Source organism: Scomber scombrus, chromosome 4 (assembly GCF_963691925.1).
Source record: "Scomber scombrus chromosome 4, fScoSco1.1, whole genome shotgun sequence".
Lineage (NCBI taxonomy): Eukaryota > Metazoa > Chordata > Actinopteri > Scombriformes > Scombridae > Scomber > Scomber scombrus.
In genome coordinates this window covers 31206308-31224858 of record NC_084973.1, presented here as the reverse complement: position 1 = coordinate 31224858, position 18551 = coordinate 31206308, and the positions used below count along the sequence as shown (strand labels likewise).

The 18551-nt window shown below is 37.8% G+C and overlaps 1 protein-coding gene across 2 annotated transcripts in view; it reads left to right on the top strand.

Annotated features, from left to right (window-relative positions):
* Positions 1–18551, top strand: part of LOC133978515 (SH2 domain-containing protein 3C-like) — a 72383-nt gene that overhangs the window by 17356 nt on the left and 36476 nt on the right. For both annotated transcript variants that reach the window (XM_062416772.1, XM_062416773.1), the window contains 3 exons: positions 12364–12403; positions 14129–14257; positions 16177–16559. In XM_062416772.1, coding sequence (XP_062272756.1) covers positions 12364–12403; positions 14129–14257; positions 16177–16559 — 552 coding nt within the window. The remainder of the gene's footprint in view (positions 1–12363; positions 12404–14128; positions 14258–16176; positions 16560–18551) is intronic.

Below are 18551 nucleotides of genomic sequence, written 5' to 3'. Positions count from 1 at the left end.
TTTCAGTTTCAAGCCATAAAAAAAACTTAGTAAAACATTTACAGCAGCTTTTGAAGTGAAGTTGAAGGGGGGGGGGGGGGGGGGGGCTCGTTAGTGGGGGCTTTGGGTGTCAGAGGTGAGGAGGGTGCAGCTCAGTCTGGACCGGACTGTGAGGTTACATAACAGGAGGAATCTGATCTGGCTCTGGTTGCAGGCAGAGAAGGTATCAGAGATGCAGAAAAATGTTTAATTTCTATTCAATATGACTGATAGATAGATAGATAGATAGATAGATGGATGGATGGATGGATGGATGGATAGATAGATAGATAGATAGATAGATAGATAGATAGATAGATAGATAGGTAGATAGGTAGGTGGATGGATGGATGGATGGATGGATGGATGGATGGATGGATGGATGGATGGATGGATGGATGGATGGATGGATAGATAGATAGGTAGGTAGGTGGATGGATGGATGGATGGATGGATGGATAGATAGACCGTGGAGGGAAATTAAAGGTGCAGTGTGCAGAATTAAGTGGCATCTGTTGAATAAACTTGGCAGAAATTAAATATAATATTAACAAGTCAAAAAATTCAAGATTAAAGAACTTTATTTGTCATTTGTGCATAAACGCACATAGCAACTCTTGAGTCAAGTTAAAAAGACACAAGAAAGACATAAATCTATAAGTGCATAAAACCCTATATAAAGGGAAAGGTGAGAACAGTGTATATTGCACAGGCCCAGGAGGTAATATAATATAATATAATATAATATAATATAATATAATATAATATAATATAATATAATATAATATAATGTGATGAGGTAGGGCTGGGCGATTATGGCAAAAATCAAAATCACCATTAATTGAACTTTTAACCTCGATTACGATTAATGAACGATTATCTCCTCCCTTGATGAACCATTATGTATTTTATATTATATATTATATATTTTACACTGCTGCCCTCACACATGAGGATCTTTAGGGAGTGAAAATAATGATGTTTTAAGGCAGGGGGGTCAAACATGAGGCCCGAGTGCCAGAACCGGCCCGCCGATTAGTCCAATCCGGTCCTTCTTTCCATCCATCTTTCCTTCCTCCCTTTCTTCCTTCCATCTGTCCTTTCTTTCTTTCTTCTTTCTTTCTTTCGTTCTTCCTTCCTTCCTTCCTTTCTTCCTTCCTTCCTTCTTTCCATCCATCTTTCCTTCCTCCCTTTCTTCCTTCCATCTGTCCTTTTTTTCTTTCTTCTTTCTTTCTTTCGTTCTTCCTTCCTTCCTTCCTTCTTTCCTTCCTTCCTTCCTTCCTTCCTTCCTTCCTTCCTTTCTTCCTTCCTTCTTTCCATCCATCTTTCCTTCCTCCCTTTCTTCCTTCCATCTGTCCTTTCTTTCTTCTTTCTTTCCTTCCTTCCTTCCTTCCTTTCTTCCTTCCTTCCTTCCTTCCTTCCTTCCTTCCTTCCTTCCTTCCTTCCTTCCTTCCTTCCTTCCTTCCTTACTATGTAGAACTATGTAAAGATCATGGTTTGGGTTAAAATGATCACTGGAGACAAGTTTTCAAATTCCTTAAAGATATGCAACCTTTGCTGTCATGGCAACAGTGAACACCACGATTAATTGACATGAGCAAGATTAAGTCCATTAGAGTTTCTAAATGTCGGTTTCGATTATTTTCCGATTAATTGCCCCCAGGCCTAGTATGAGGTAGTCAGGACATCAGTTTATTTTGTCTCACTGTGGCAGAGAAGAAGAAGCTCTTATAAACAGCGTGTTCTGTGTCCGCTGGTCTGTGTCGGAGGTTGTATGTGCTAGTGTTTGTGTTTGAGCAGTGAGGGAGCTGGATGTAGTGTTTCTATGATGATTCTCTCTGCTCTTGTATGTATGAAGTATGTTTTAATTAGCGTTTAATCATCTGAAAATAAGAATAGTTGATGTTAAAGTTGAAATACAGCATTTAAAGTTGCATTGGGTAGAATTTAGTGGCATCTAGCAGAATGGATTTTAGTATAATTAATATGTTTTAATTAGTGTATAATCACATGAAAATAAGAATAGTTGTGTTTTAGTAATCAATGAGTCTTTTATATCTACAGTAGGGAGTGGGTCCTCTTCTGTTTCTGAACCTCTATACTAACCAATGATATTTAGTACACTAAAACAGTATGTGAGATTTCTTTACTGTCTAAACTGTAGTATGAATCCAGTAGTATGTGAAGTATTGTAGTATACAAGCACTGGACGCTATCACAGATATATCGGCATATATGTTGACTATTTGCACCAATTTAAAAAAAAGATTGTATTGGCAGTGTTTTATGTATATTTGATACTTAAATCAGTCAATAATAAAAAAATAATAAAACCTTAATTCAAGTTTAATATATAAACATACATGTTTTTATGTTGTATGTTTTGTTATTTATAGGAATTTATAATGATTGAATTCCCAGTGTAGTTTATTGTTTCAGTGCACTGTGTTTATATTTAAACTGTAAAATATTGTCACTCTATCTAATATCTTTATCCAATGTTTGATAACCACATTACCAAAAAAAGTGCTTTTTAACTTCATATTCTGTCTATATAAGATTATTGGCCGATATATCTGTATCAGAACTTCTTTACTCTCTAATATTGGTATTGGTATCGACCCAAAAGCTCCATTATCAGTCGGGCCCTAAAGCAGCTCCAGCGTAATGTCAGTAACGCTTCACTTTGCTAGACGATATATTTTAAAAAAAAAACATTAGTTCACGCTTTATGGTTGGCATGGGTTACCGTGGTTACACGTCTCCAAGCCGACATCCTCAAATGTCTTATTTTGTCCACAACTCAAAGATCTTCAGTTTACTGTCAAAGAGGACGAAACAAACCAGAAAGTATTCACATCATTAATCATTAAATAGTTGGCAATTAATTATTTAATGATCATTGTCGTCATATTACACAGGAACATCAACAATAGAGATGCAACAATTAGTCAATTAGTTGTCATCTATTAAAATTAATTGTCATTTATGAAGACAAAATGACCCTAAAATATGTCATGATTAGGAAAAATGTCATTTATATACTATCACTAGTCACTATGGGCTGTAAGTATAACATATAACAGTGTTTGTCACTATTTTCTGACATTTTATGGATAATAATTGGAATAAAACATCATAAAGTTACATAGAATAATATGAAAATCAATCAATCAGATTTTTTTCTTGATTAATTGATTACTTGATTGGTTTTGGAAAATGTCAAAAAAAGTGGATCACTGTTTCCCAAAGTCCAAGCTGACGTCCTCAAATGTCTTTTATTGTCCACAACTCAAAGATACTCAGTTTGTTTCTCTCTTAAAAAGTGACTCAAAATGATAAATCAATGATCATAATAGTTGGTGGCAGCTCTATAATACTATTTTCTAAACTCATTAAACACCAGTTTCCTGCAGTTTTAAATAGAGGAAGTGAAATAAAAAGCAAGAAATAAATTATTACATTTGAATGAATTATAATATTGGGCTTATTAAAGATCCCCTCCAGACATTTATAATCTGCTTTGACTAATAACTTGTGTCTGCTCCACAAAAATGTTCAGTTACCTCGTTAGAAATGTATATTTTTAAAAAGGTCACGTTATGCTTCAGAGGAAAAGAGCAGAGCTGCTTCATCAAAACAGGAAAGCCACAAATATAAAGTGTGAGGTGATTCATCTCGGCGGGTAATTTACGGATCGACCATGTCACACATTTGCACCACAGTCGTACATTGTTTGCAGCAATAATTTAACAGATGTATAAATTAATCTTCTGTCATTAAATTTAAAGGGACACACTATGATATTTGGGTCAATGACGGGATGCAACCCAGTGTCCAAGTGGTGTAACCATAAAAACTTTGTACCAAATAATTCAACTTGCTTAAAAACAGTAAATTCTCAATAAAACACCATATCAACTAGTTTGGCATGATCTTACATTATAACTTTTATATTAAATAAAGCTAATGGAATACAATTGTTCTAAATATTACATTTACTCTGGTAACCATGGAGATCAGGAAACATTTACATTGTTTTAAATGAAGTCATTATTAGTATAAGTCCACTTAAATACACTGTAGGTGATAAAACATGTAATATGTATAATTATTTTGTGGTTACACCATTTGACATTTTCAGGAGCATTCAGTCTTACTTTTGGTAAAAAAAATGGTGCAAATGTCATTTCAAATTATATAAAACCAACAAAAATACTAAATGTACATTTTAACAAACCTGAAGCTGCTTTTAAAACTATTTTTAACTATTTTTTTGAATTGATCATCTTGCCAACACTTATTTATCACTGACCCATAAACATATCAACATACAGAATCATAATGTGATAAACGTATGCAAAACTACGTCAAATATAATAAAACTGATGATCAAAACAATACTTCTCCACTGAAATGCATCAAATCAGATCAAACTCGTAATACTATATGCAACAAAAATTCAATAACCAGTTTATTTTTTAATTAAAACTGGCATGTAATCAATAATTTGTATAGAAATAACTAACCTAAAAGTCAGTAAATGAAGATATTAAATCATTTCTCCGCCTTACTGAAGTACTGCTGTAAAAAGCAAAAGTAGCTTGTTGAAATGTTTTGACTAGCAACAGTAGATGAGAACTTTCTTTCCCAATTCAGTTCCTACTTTTGGAACAACCAGTTGCAAAATGTCCATTGACCGGAGATTGTGACCTCCATGTTTTCTATATTAAAAGTGAAGATGAGTAAGAAGGAATTTAACCCAGAATGGTTTTATAGATGAACCGATAACCAGTTTACTTTAGTGTAGAGATTTGCCGATTTTACGATTGGTGGACGACTAGCTTTACCTCCAAAGCCACAGCTGCCCCTAAAGAACGGTCTTGAACTGTGTTTCTCAACCTGTTTGGTGTCCAGTTGATAGACATCAGGCAGTGAAGAGTGAAACCTGTGAACACGATAGTCTTTCTCATACATTCTGTCATTGGGGCGAACGTTTAGTCAATGATAATAGTAGTGAAATTAAAATAGTCTAAATTTTTCTGGGAATACCTGGAACCCCGTCAAGGACCAAACTATCTAACAAACTTATAACTTGCTGTTGGAGTCCCGGCTGAATGTTCACTGTCACAAAAAAGCGTCATCATGAATTAAAACCTCAACAGCAGAGATAAGTTTCATTACGTCACAGTTTACAGCTGTTTCCCAGCACTGACACATTTCACGTAAAGACGGGGCTCGGTCGGTAAATGTAAATCTGTCTGTGTCTGAGTAAAAGCTGTATATGTAAAACTCATCATGTTTATACAACAAAAGGCGGAGTTTAGATAGTTTAACAGCTCGATGAAGACGGTCATGTTAAACCATGAAGGCATCGTACTCTGGAAACCAAATGGAGAAAATGCTTTGCTGATAATTTCTAGGACTTAATATAAGTTCAGTTGGTATCAGCCGGTCAGCACTTATAATATTATGGAGCAACTTCTGTTCACATGTCCTCAAGACAGACAGCAAGACACAGGATGTAGGTTTTTGTGGTTTCAGCAGTTTGGTTTCATTTACTCAAAATGCAAAAACAACAATGCAATCATGATGAATAACTAAACTGGACCCTAAAATACGTCAACAGAACCAAACTGAACTCAACGACACTGATAGTAGGGAGTTTAAAAAATGCCGATATTGATATATTTATATATTTATATACACGGTCGCCCATAAAGTTGGAATAATTTCGTTTCCAGACACGTTCCTCTTTTTATTTTCTATTTATACACATCAGTAATCACCTTTGACCAGGTATAATGAGATTGATCAATACAATGTTGAGAATATTTACACTTTATCTATCAAGAATAAATCACATTGTCACAATCATTTCATGGAAAGAGGTCAAAAATATATTTTATTCCAACCGACTGCTGCTCGGAGGCCAATAGTTTCGGATCTGAGCAGCGCCATCTTCAAAATTTCAGGTGCATGCTGGGAAAAATAAAAACACGGATTCTACTTATATGGGCATCAGGAGGAGCAAGAGGACGGAGCGGGGGAGGTTGCGAGGGCTGGACCTACCACAGTCTACACCGGCAACCTGGTGATGCTAACCAAGTTAGCTGTTCCGACTATAACCACACAACTCCGGAGAAAACAAGTTCACGGCTATTTTCCTGCAGTCTATCTGTCCGCGCTCCTGAACCTGTGAATCAATCAACCTGTCAATCACGACTGGTTGCAGCATAAAATAATGATTTGCTTTAAAATCATTAAAAGGACATACAGTGCAAATGAAACATTTTAATTTAAAGTGCTTTAAAAGCGCTCAATCATAAGCACAGGAGAAGAGAACTAAGAGGTAAGGTCATTCAAAAGCACTGAACCTCTGGGTGAAAACTTGTGAATTACTAAAGAAATGCCCCAATCAGATTCTAATGAACCGAGCTGGTGATTTCCTATCTTGAGAGGATCTATCGTGATAAGAGTCACTTCTCTTTTCCAGTTTAGCCACAACCTTAGTTTAAAAGGTCAAACAGACTCAGAGGTTCCTGTTTTTTCTCACTAGTGTTTGAGCCTCTGTAGTAAACCTGCTCTTTGTAGGCGGTGTCACATTTGTTTTGGGTTATTATTAAAGGAGCTTTTAGATAGGTATGTGTGTGTGGATGGTGATGTTATGGAGCAGGAAGTGCTGTAAAACCTGATGCTCATTTGGGGAGTTTCCCTCCAGGCTGAAGTTCACAGCAGCTCTGAGTCTCTTTCTTCAGAAACACATGTTATCTACCAGCTGATAAACTTGTTTTAACTGAAGTTCCCGAAAGCTTTAAAAAGAGAGCTTATCCACAAACCAGATGTCTATTAAAACCAACTACAGATAAAAGTGTCTCTTTCTTGTTAGAGCTGCAACGTTTAATTGGTTACAGTCGCCAACTATTTCGATTCATCAGTTTGAGGTCTAAGAAGGAAAATGTCCAACTCCTCCCTTGTTGACGACTGTTTTATTGAACAACATGGTGCGTAACGATGAACAGTCACTCTGTCACCAAGCGTCCGGTCCTCACTATTTCACACCGATGAGCAAAATGTGAATTTATGGTGTAACTGCTGCTTTACTCACGTCAGTCACAGCTGGTCTTGATTGATGTGTTCAATGTGTTCCTGTTTAAGACTATACTTAAATCTCTTATTTGCTTATTTGGCACATTGAGATCAACCCTTACATTGCTGTTCAGGCTCAAATTTTAACCCATTTTAACATTTGAGAGCTGTAAAAACACCTTATACACATTTCTGCAAGATGGACTTTGTCTGATGTGACCCCGAATATACAAAGATGGAAATAAAAAAGCAGCTAATACACATTTTTGTTCAAGCAAATGTCCAAATTTGACCTGTATTTATTACAAAAAAATTCAAAAATCAGCCTTCAAACAACAAAATAGTGATTGTGAATGTCTTATTTCCATAAATAAACAGAATACACTCTTTATTAACCTTCCTGTCGTCCTCCCAGGTCAAATTGACCCCGTCTGTTTTGACAGTTCCTTCTTTCCTACTTCCTTCATTCCTTCCGTTTGTCCTTCCTTCCTTCCTTCCTTTCCTTCCTCCCTCCCTCCTTCTCTCTTTCTTTCCTCCCCCTACCTTCCTTCCTTCCTTTTTTCCTTCTTTCCTTTCCTCCCTACCTTCCTCACTCCTTCTTTCTTTCCTCCCTCCCCCTACCTTCCTTCCTTCCTTTCCTTTCCTTTCTGCCTTTCCTTCCTTCATTTCCTTTAGTCCCTTTCCTCCGTTCTTTCCTCCCTCCTTTCCTTCCTTCCTCCCATCCTCTTTCCCTTTTTACCTCCTTCCCTCCTTCCTTCTTTCCTCCCTCCCTCCTACCTTCCTTCCTTCCTTCTTTCCTTCTTTCCTTTCCTCCCTACCTTCCTCCCTCGTTCTTTCTTTCCTCCCTCCCCTTACCTTCCTTCCTTCCTTTCCTTTCCTTTCCGCCTTTCCTTCCTTCATGTCCTTCCTCCCTCCTTTCCTTACTTCCTCCCATCCTCCCTCCCTCCTTTCCTTCCTTCTTCCTCCGTTCCATCCTTCCTTCCTCCCTTCCATCCTTCCTTCTTCCTCCCCCCTTCCTTCTTTCCTCCCTCCCGCTACCGTCCTTCCTTCCTTTCCTTTCCTTTCCTTTCGCCTTTCCTTCCTTCATTTCTTTCCTCCCTTTCCTCCCTTCCTTCCTCCCTCCTTTCCTTCCTCCTTCCTCCCTTCCATCCTAACTCCTTCTTCCCTTCCATCCTTCCTTCTTCCCTCCCTTTCTTCCTTCTTCCTCCCTTCCTTCCTTGACTCGAGGACAACAGGAGGGTTAAGGATTAATCAACCATTAATTAATGATTGATGGGGAGTTCATGAATGTGAATTGGTGTAGAGACTAATTACAAGTCAGAATATGAACAGTATGTAAAGGGTTAATGCAGATAGACTCAGACCTTTTACAATATCTACTTTTATTGGACGATGTATTGTCTCAGAAATAATCGCGATAAACGATATTATTGTCATTTGAAGATCATTTTATACCATTGATATAATGATAATATAATAAGTATAATAATGTAGCCAATGTGACATGAATAGCCTCTTAGCTGCTAATGTGAAGGGTGGCGATACTGAGGTCAAAGGTATCATACGATAAGCTGATAAATAGACATGATGATGCTGATAATTATGTTGTTGTACGATAAGTTGATAGTTATTGTGACAGGCTTGTTTTCAGTCATCTGAGTCGGCCCCAGTATTGAGGCCTCAGATGCTTCCTGTCTGTTACCCAACTGTGACCTGCTTCCTGTCATTAAAGCTGTGGCGTAAACCAGCCTGACACAGTTTATTACCCCCCCCCTTTTTTTTTTAGCAATAGTTAGTTTACCTTTGAGTGAATTCTACAGTTTTAGCCTTTAGAAAACACACCTGCCTCTTTAAAGCCATAGATATCAGCTGTTAAGGTTTGCCCCAATATAAACTCCTCTATTCATTCTGTATGAACAAGAGAGGATCACCATGCTCTCGCTCTTAGTGGACAGTTAAGGAAGTAAGTAAGTAAGGGCTGCTATGGCTCAGGAGGTAGAGTGGATTGTATTGCACCTATCTTCCGATAGGTGCAATACGGTTCGATTCCCGGCTCCTCCAGTCCACATGTCAATAAGTTCTTGGGCAAAATACTTAACGTGTATGTGTGAATGAGACATGTAGTGTAAAAAAGCACTTGGAGTGGCCAAGAAGACTAGAAAAGCGCTATATGAAAACAGTCCATGTACCAAACAATGTTTTGACAGTATATTCCAGTGGTTTTCACTACAGGAACCTCTGTATTCATATCCATTTTATGTAATGACAGTATAGAACAGGGGTGTCGAATCTGGCCCACTGGATAAGTTTGCAAAGCTTCAATGTTTTTTTTCCCACCCTGACCAGAAAACTTCATATATTAAACTAGGGCTGGGCAATTAATCGAAAAAAAAAGAATCTAAACCGACATTTAGAAACTTGAGAAAATCAACTTAATCTTACTCATGTCAATTAATGGTGGTGTTCACTGTTGCCATGACAGTAAAGGTTGCATATCTTTAAGGAATTTGAAAACTTGTCTCCAGTGATCATTTTAACCCAAACCATGATCTTTACATAATTCTAATCAAGTCAACTAGACATTAACCACAGCGTCACACCTTAAAACATCATTATTTACACTCCCTAAAGATCCTCATGTGTGAGGGCAGCAGTGTTAAATACAAAACAAAAGAAACTGTGAAAATACATAATTGTTCATGCGATTTTTGCAATAATCACCCAGCCCTATATTAAACATTGTGCAAAGTGTCAATCAGCAGCTTCTGTGCAAAATAATCTGACAAAAAACTGAGACATAATATTGTTTGAATTGCAAATTTTTCTTAAGACATCTCATCTGTTAATAGATGGTTTAATATACTAAAGTTATATATAAATATTATGTATTATTTGTAGATTGTTACGCAGTGGTTTTACTGGTCTGGCCCACTTGAGATCAAAGTGGGCTGTGTGTGGCCGTTGAACTAAAATAAGTAATAACATGCTGTCTGTAGAGAAGGTCTACACTAAACTGAACATGCATACTTTGTTATATAATCAGATAATTAGTATTTCCTGTTGAACCCGAGCTTTACTGGTATTTAAGGCCAGATGATAAAACATGTTTAATTTATCTTCTAATGACCACATTGACATGTTTTCTTACGCTGATAAAAATAATGATTTAATAATGACAAGAAAACAAAACCTGACCCACACAAAGTTTAAAATAGTAGTGATATCATTAGATTATGTAATCCAGAAGAATGTGAAGATTGTGAACCAAACGTTTGACTTTTCAAGGAGCTTCTCATGCTGCATGTTTTCTACTGGTGTGTACTTCACATCTGTTTGGTGCGTGTGTTTGGAGATTGTGTTTGGGAACAAAAGGTCACCTCCCTTGACGTTACTCATGAAAAAATATGCAGAAGGACGTTGAGGAAGAACAGAGTGACCGAAAAACAACGCTGCCAACGTGCAGATTCACATATTCTGACTGGAGGATGAAAGTCTCTGAGTGATTCCCTGAGCCTTCAAAAAACTGGTGATATGCCAGCTGGTGTGATTCCTTTTTGCAGATATGATGTTTTTTACACCGCAGCAGAAATACCCCCCCCCCCCCACCGCGCCTCTCTTTCCTCCCTGCAGAAGTTTGTTGTGTTGCAAGCAGTTGCTGGGTGGTGTCAGAATAATAACTCACTGCTGCTGTCAAGAGTTGTGCAAGAGGAGAGATGGATAGAGAGACAGAAAGAGGCAGAAAACTGACTAAGCTGCTATTAATGCTGCTATGACTGAGTCTGCTGTGTTAATTAGAGCTGTAAATAATGCTGGAAAGTAACTAAGTACATGTAGGTGACCAAAAACATCTTTTTATCACATAAATGTTGCCAAAATACAGTCGTTCATTTCACAAACACGCTGAAAAATGTGTTCATGCATTTTTTCCCCGAACATATTTGGACCACTGCAACGCTGTTTTTATTGGACTACCAAAGCAGTCACCTCAAAAATATAACAACCCTGCTCGACTTTTAACCAAAACAAGGAAGAGTGAGCACATTACTCTGCTTTTAGCTACACTTCACTGGCTCTAAGATGGTTTGAGAATAGATTTCAAGCTATCGATCACTCGCTCCTTCATCGAATCGAATAAAAACTTGTGATTTACACTCCTACAACACTCCCCAAGTTTCAATCAATCAATCAATCTTTATTTATATAGCGCCAAATCACAACAAAGTTATCTCAAGGCACTTTACACATAGAGCAGGTTCTAAACCGAACTCTTCAGGTTTTAATTTTAAAGAGACCCAACATTCCCACATGAGCAGCACTTAGCGACAATGGCAAGAAAAAACTCCCTTTTAACAGGAAGAGTTTATCTATCAATTGTAAAATGTCCTGCTCAGACATCTTGATCACAGTGTTTGAAACACAGGTGTACACTATAATTAGAGCTGCAACAATTAGTTGGTCAATTGACTAGTTGACCAACAGAACATTAATCATTTTTAAGCCAAAATTTTAACCATAAGCTACTTTTCTAACTCTTATATGTGATAGTTTTAAAAGCAGCATCACGTTTGATAAGATGTTCATTTAGTATTTTTGTTGGTTTTATATCATTTGAAATGACATTTGCACCATTTTTTACCAAAAGACTGAATGCTCCTGAAAATGTCAAATGGTGTAACCACAAAAGAATGATAAATATTACATATTTTATCACCTACAGTGTATTTAAGTGGACTTATACTAATAATGACTTCATTTAAAACATGTAAATGTTTCCTGATCTCCATGGTTACCAGATTAAATGTAATATTTAGAACAATTGTATTCCATTACCTTTATTTAATATAAAGTTATAATGTAAGATCATGCCAAACTAGTTGATATGGTGTTTTATTGACAATTTACTGTTTTTAAGCAAGTTGAATTATTTGGTACAAAGTTTTTATGGTTACACCACTTAGACATTTTTGCCATAATCCTCTAATATATTCTCTCAAAATGGATTAAAAGCAGAAATTTGATGCTGGGTCCACAAAAAAAGAATGTGTGCAAGTTATTCATACGTTTATTTTCACATTTTAACCCTTTAAATTCAAACTAAACCACATGGACACATAAAACATCATTGAACCAAGTACAGTAAATCCCCAAAGTCAAGCAAAGGGGGAAAAAAGAGGCTAAACTTTATGTTACAAACCTGCAGAATATAAAATATAACAGATACAAAGTTCTCATACTTGTGTTATTTCTGTTTTTCAGTCGTCTGGATTCGACAGACAGCAGCGGAGAATATGTGAAGGTGAGCGTCTCTCTCTCTCTTTTACATGACATCAGTTATATTTTTACTCTCTCCTTCTTCTTCTTCTTGTCTAGTTTATGCGTGTCTTCCGTTAGCTTCTTCCTCCTCTCGTCATCGGACAAAAGACTTTCTGTCTCCCCCCCCCCCCCCCCCCCCCCCCCCCATAGCTGTGGCACCAGGTTCACTGAAGGTTAAATTAAACCTCGTTCTCCGTCTGCTGTGATCCTCTCCACACGGCACTCAGGCTCTAATTCAATCAGGATGGTGACAGGGGAAGGGGAATGCAGGGGGAATACTTTAAAGCTGTCTGGGTTACCGCTGGCAACGGTGGTGGCGGTAGCGGCGACGGCCTCGATTCGGCCCGGCAGCTCTTCCTGGAAAAAAAACAAAAACAAAAAAAAAGCACATAAAGAGATACAGAAAGCGAGAGAATTTCCAGTTCATTGACTTATAATTGGATACTTGCATACTTGACAAACACACTTGTCTGAATGGGGCAAGCTGGTAATGAATGATAATGCTAATGAAATTAAAGCTTTTCATTAGGGACGTCCAGGTCCTTACCCTCACACACACACACACACACACACACACACACACACACACACACACATGCACACTGTGTTGTTTTGAAGTGGTTCTGGCCCAGCGCCCAGTCCTTGATTCCCAGTCCAGCCAGAGGGACAAACCATTCAGTTAGAGCAGGAGGGGTGGGAGGTGTCAGGGGAAGAAAGCGACGTGTCACCAAGAACCAATATATAACAGTAACTGTGTGTGTGTGTGTGTGTGTGTGTGTGTGCGTGTGTGTGTGTGTATGTATATCTGTTTGTGTATATCTGTGTGTCTGTGTATATATGTGTATGTATATCTATGTGCGTGTGTGTATACAGTATGTGTGAGTGTGTGTGGACGTGTGTGTGTGTGTGTATCTGTGGTGTGTGTGTGTATGTATGTCTGTGTGTGTGTATCTGTATGTGTGTGTGTGTATATTTGTATGTGTAAATCTCTGTGTGTGTATGTGTGTGTATGTGTGTACGTGTGTATATATCTGTGTGTGTGTGGGTGTGTGTGTGTGTGTGTGTGTGTGTGTGTGTGTATGTGTGTGTCTTAAAAACAAAAGCATTCCCAACCCGTCCTGGTTGTCGTCGTCGTCGTCGTTGTAAAATAAAAAACAGACTCTTGATATACAGTAGCGCCGTTTTCTTTCCTTTTGTGTTGCGTGTGTGTTTGTGTAAAAAGACGCGACACACAAAAGTGCCACTGAATGATGACCCCCGTCGCACAATGACGTTGCCACGGCGACGAGGCCAAGACTTCCACCACCACCACCACCATCCACACTGGGGGCTCGGTGCCGCCAGTGTGGATGGTGGATGCCAAGTGTGGGAATGCCAGAGCTGTCCGTCCTCTCTTTCCTCCTCCCCTCCTCTCCTCCTCCCCTCCTCTCCTCCTCTCATCCAACATCGCACAAACATTCTCACAAAAACAGAGCACAGGAAGCTGCTTTGTCAGAGAGGAAGAGGAGGATTTCATGCGTCTTCTTTTCAGGACAGAGATCAGACCGCTTCACTTAATGGTGATTAAAAAGAAATGAAACGCTCAGCTGGGACTTGATCTAAACATGGAGGCTACCTGATAGTCTGAACTTGTGTTTTTTGTTGTTTTTTTATTTTTTATTTGTGTGTTTCTTCCCGTCTGATGATGATGATGATGATTCCTTTAAAGTTTTCCAAGGAGAAGTTCTGGTTGGAGCCGCCGTCGGACAAACTGAGGAAGCAGCTGGAGGAGGAGCTGAAGCTGAGCGGCACAAACCTGAGGAGCCACGCCTGGTACCACGGACGCATCCCATGGGAGGTCCGACCCTGCCACACACACACACACACACACACACACACACACACACACACACACACACACACACACACACACACACACACACACACACACACACACACACACACACACACACTCAGCAGCTATTTATTCAATGACACACACCTGTAGTAATAATTATTTGTCTATAAAATGTCAGAAAACTATGAAATATGTCGATCACTGCTTACCAAAGCCCAAGAGATGATGTCTTCAGATGTGTCATTTTGTCCCAAACTTGAAAATGTCTTCCTAAAAAGTACTAAGAGATTAATTTAGTAGTTGACAACCAATAGATAAATCGGCTTCTCATTGCAGCTCTACACAGTTTGATGAAGAACCAAGACGTGACTGCAACCTTAAAGATCCTGTGTCTAATACTCAGGGTTGGGAAGGTTCATTTGGAAATGGAATAGGTTACAGATTACTAGTTAGTCTATTTAAAATGTAATAAGTAATGTAACTATTTCAATGACTTCATCATTTGATGACTTTTCAAGTGTTCCCATTAAGCACCAAAATCTAAGTCCAGCTGTTTTTCATGGATACTGACATGATTTATAAGGGAGATCATTTCTTATAAATCAACATTTATCTCTCATTTGAAAATGTATTCATTAGTTCATGTAGATTTTGGAATATAAAATAAAGATATTTGATGAATAAAGTGGGTTTAATTGGTACTGTGACTCCATTTAAGCCCAAGTCATGATTCATTTACTAAATATAATGAAAAAATATTGATTTAAAATAATTAAAAACAGCAATATATGTATTCAGTAACATGTTAGATATTAAAAAATGAGCAAAATCTTAAAGGTCTGGCTTCAGATGTAACCTCCTTTGTAATCATCAACATTGTTCTCAGTAACTGTAACAGATTACAGTTACATTTATTCTGTAATTAAATTGTTTAACGCTGTTACATGTAACTAGTTACTCCCCAACACTGCTGTTATGTTGGACTTCTTATGTCACTTTTAGTTTATAAAAGGACAATGTGCATAATCATTGACAAATAAAAAAATGATTGCACCTACAGTAAACAGATATCTGCAGTAATACACTGAACATGATTTATAACACTGTACAAATACAATAAATACTGATACTCAAACAGTGTAGAGTTATACACAGATTGCACATTTCTGGCTACAGTACAGAAACACAATGAAGTGCATAGTAAGTCTATTCTCAGTGTGTGTGTAGTGGAGGCTTCACGTTTCTATATCACACTTATGCAAAGGTGCATGCTGGACCACAAAAAGTAAAAAGAGTGAAGCTCAAAGTTCACACTGAGGTATGAGTGCTTTAACCAAGGTGACTTAATCTGACATGTCTGTTACCAACAAAAACCAACACAAAACGTGGTCAGAGCTCACATTCGTTGGGTTGTGTGAGAAGATGTGAATATCATTTAACCCTTTTTTTACATTTGAAAGCTGTAAAAACAAGCTTTTACAGGGGCAGATACCGATATTAGGGAATTTAAATATATCGATATATCAGTCAATAATCTAATATATACAGAATATATAGATAAACACACTTTTCCCCCCAAATGTGGTTAAAAATGAAATCAGTGCTCTGAAACCGTAAACTTCACTGGGAGTTTAAAATGCAAATATTAAACTTGAATTAGGAAAAAGGATTAAATATACATAAAATGCTGCCTATATATAAACAAATAATAGATACCAATATTTCTTTGATAGGCTAATATATTTCACTCTTAATAAAATGCATAATTTTTTAATTTTTGTGCAGCTGAAACTCATTTTTATATATGTAGATGTACAAATTTGACCTGTGTTTGTTTAAAAAATAATCAAAAATCAGCATTCAAACTAATTATGAGACAGACTATGAACAGTATGTAAAGGTTTAAAATGTGTCCTCAGGTTTCGGAGAGTCTGGTGGTGAACCACGGTGACTTCCTCATCAGAGACTCTCAGTCCAGTCAGGGCGACTTTGTCCTCACCAGCCACTGGGAACAGAAAACCCTCCACTTCCTCGTCAAGAAGACGGTGCTGCAGTCCAGCGAGACGTACACCCGGGTCCAGTACAGCCTCGAGGAGGAAGCCTTCGACACCATTCCGGCCCTTGTTCACTTCTACGCCGGCAGCAAAGCGGCTCTGACCCGGTGGAGCGGGGCGCAGATTCAACGGCCGGTCAACAGGACGTTACCGCTGAGCTACCTGGAGACGGCGTTCTACACCGCCGTCAGCCCGCCGCCCTGCCATGGAGGGCCGACGGGTGGAGAGCAGAGGGTCTGTCCCAGAAGGTGAGGCTTCAGTAGTGCCCGAAGCCCTACTTATTATTCTTCCGCCAAATTTCGGCACGTATCTCGTCCCGCAGCTTTGAGAAAACCCTGACAATATATACATTAGGGGTGTGCGATATGACGATATTAGATCGTGAAGGATTAGAACATGTCGACGATAATAATAAGGACCTATATTGCTTTGAGAGAAATTGTAATGGGAAACAGTTTGTTGCACTGTTCAGAAACTTGCAAATTAGTCTCAAAAATCAATGTAAAAAAGAATCGTGATAAAATCGTGATCGTGATTTTATTATGAAAAAATCGTGATATGATATTTTTGCCATATCGCCCACCCCCTAATATACATCAAAACGTGTGACTCGATCGGGAAATAAGTGCTATGAATTTTGGTGTTGAAATTCAAATTTTTCCCAAAGTTATTCCCAAAAAAGTGGGAATAATTCTCCATTGGAAATGAATGGGAATTTTTTTTTAAACCCACAAAATGTCACCTTTTTCCGGAGTCACCTACCTCTCTCATACCTGCACGTAGAAATGTGATTCAAACTTTAAAACGGAGGAAAACTTCTTCTCTCTCCAAAACACCAAACTGTTTTTACATAACATGTAAACTTTTCAAACTATGAGCAGTCAAACGAGGAGTGGAAATCACTTTTTCTTCAAAGTTACAGTGGAAGCGTCAGTTAGCTTGAGTGCGAGAACCAGTAAAAAATAACCTTAATTTTTATTTTTAACTCGAGCTCACGGCCAAACCGTAAAAAGGAGACAAATAATTTCTGGTCAAAACTTAGACATAGATGTTGGGATTCATAAAATGTGACATTGAAAGGCGGGGTCTGCACAAAATTTAAACGGGGGGGCCGAAACCGACGGCAATACCTGTCTCGCTCCCCATTGACCCTAATGTAATCGTCTTTTTTTCCCAAAAGAATCTCACTCTGTCTTCGCACTGAGCTTACGCGCTCATTTTACGGAATATCTGAATAAAATAAACACTGTCAGAATCTGCAGGCTTCTGTGTCTCTCACAGTGTTTTCGGTTTTTGGGCAGGAGTTACGGTTTTCTCACAGTTTGCAATTGTTCGGGACCTTGTCAGAAGCCAAATTCTGGGGGCATTTTGAGAATTTCCAAGCAGATTCTCACATCGCCGTAGCAACCGTAGGGCCTTAGCTGCCCTTAGCAACCTGTTGCTGGGCAGAAACTGAGCTACTTTTTTGTGATTGGCTAATTCCTTCTCTGTCTGTTTTGCCAGTTAACCGAGCTAATTCATTTGAATGGAGTGATTAATTCATGTTTACCATGGAAAAAATAAATAGTTTTATTGTATTGTATTGTTTTATATTGTAGATTCAACATTTATCAATAGAAGATGAACAAAATGTATAGTTTAGATCATCAAATCTCCCAGACCACCCTGTTTTTAATGGGAAAAAATAATAATTTCTACAGCAACTCATGCTTATTTACATTATTGATGAAATTGTTAGTTTTTCTTTAATGAATTATTGAACTGTTAAGTCTATAAAATATCAGAAAATATTGAAAAATGTCATTTCTGCTTTTAATCCTTTTTTGAGAGAATATATTAGAGGATTATGGCAAACATGTCTAAGTGGTGTAACCATAAAAAACTTTGTACCAAATAATTCAACTTGCTTAAAAACACTAAATTCACAATAAAACACCATATCAACTAGTTTGGCATGATCTTACATTTAATCTGGGGAATCTGTGGTTACACCATTTGACATTTTCAGGAGCATTAAGTCTTACTTTTGGTAAAGAAATGGTGCAAATGTCATTTCAAATGACAAAAAACCAACAAAAATACAAAACGTACATTTTAACAAACCTGATGCTGCTTTTAAAACTATTTTCTAAGATATATTTGAATTGCTCATCTTGCCAACCCTTATTTGTCACTGACCCTTGTGCATTTGTAGGCAGTAAAAGAGGAAAAAGAGAATTCAGTTACATAAATTTGTCAGT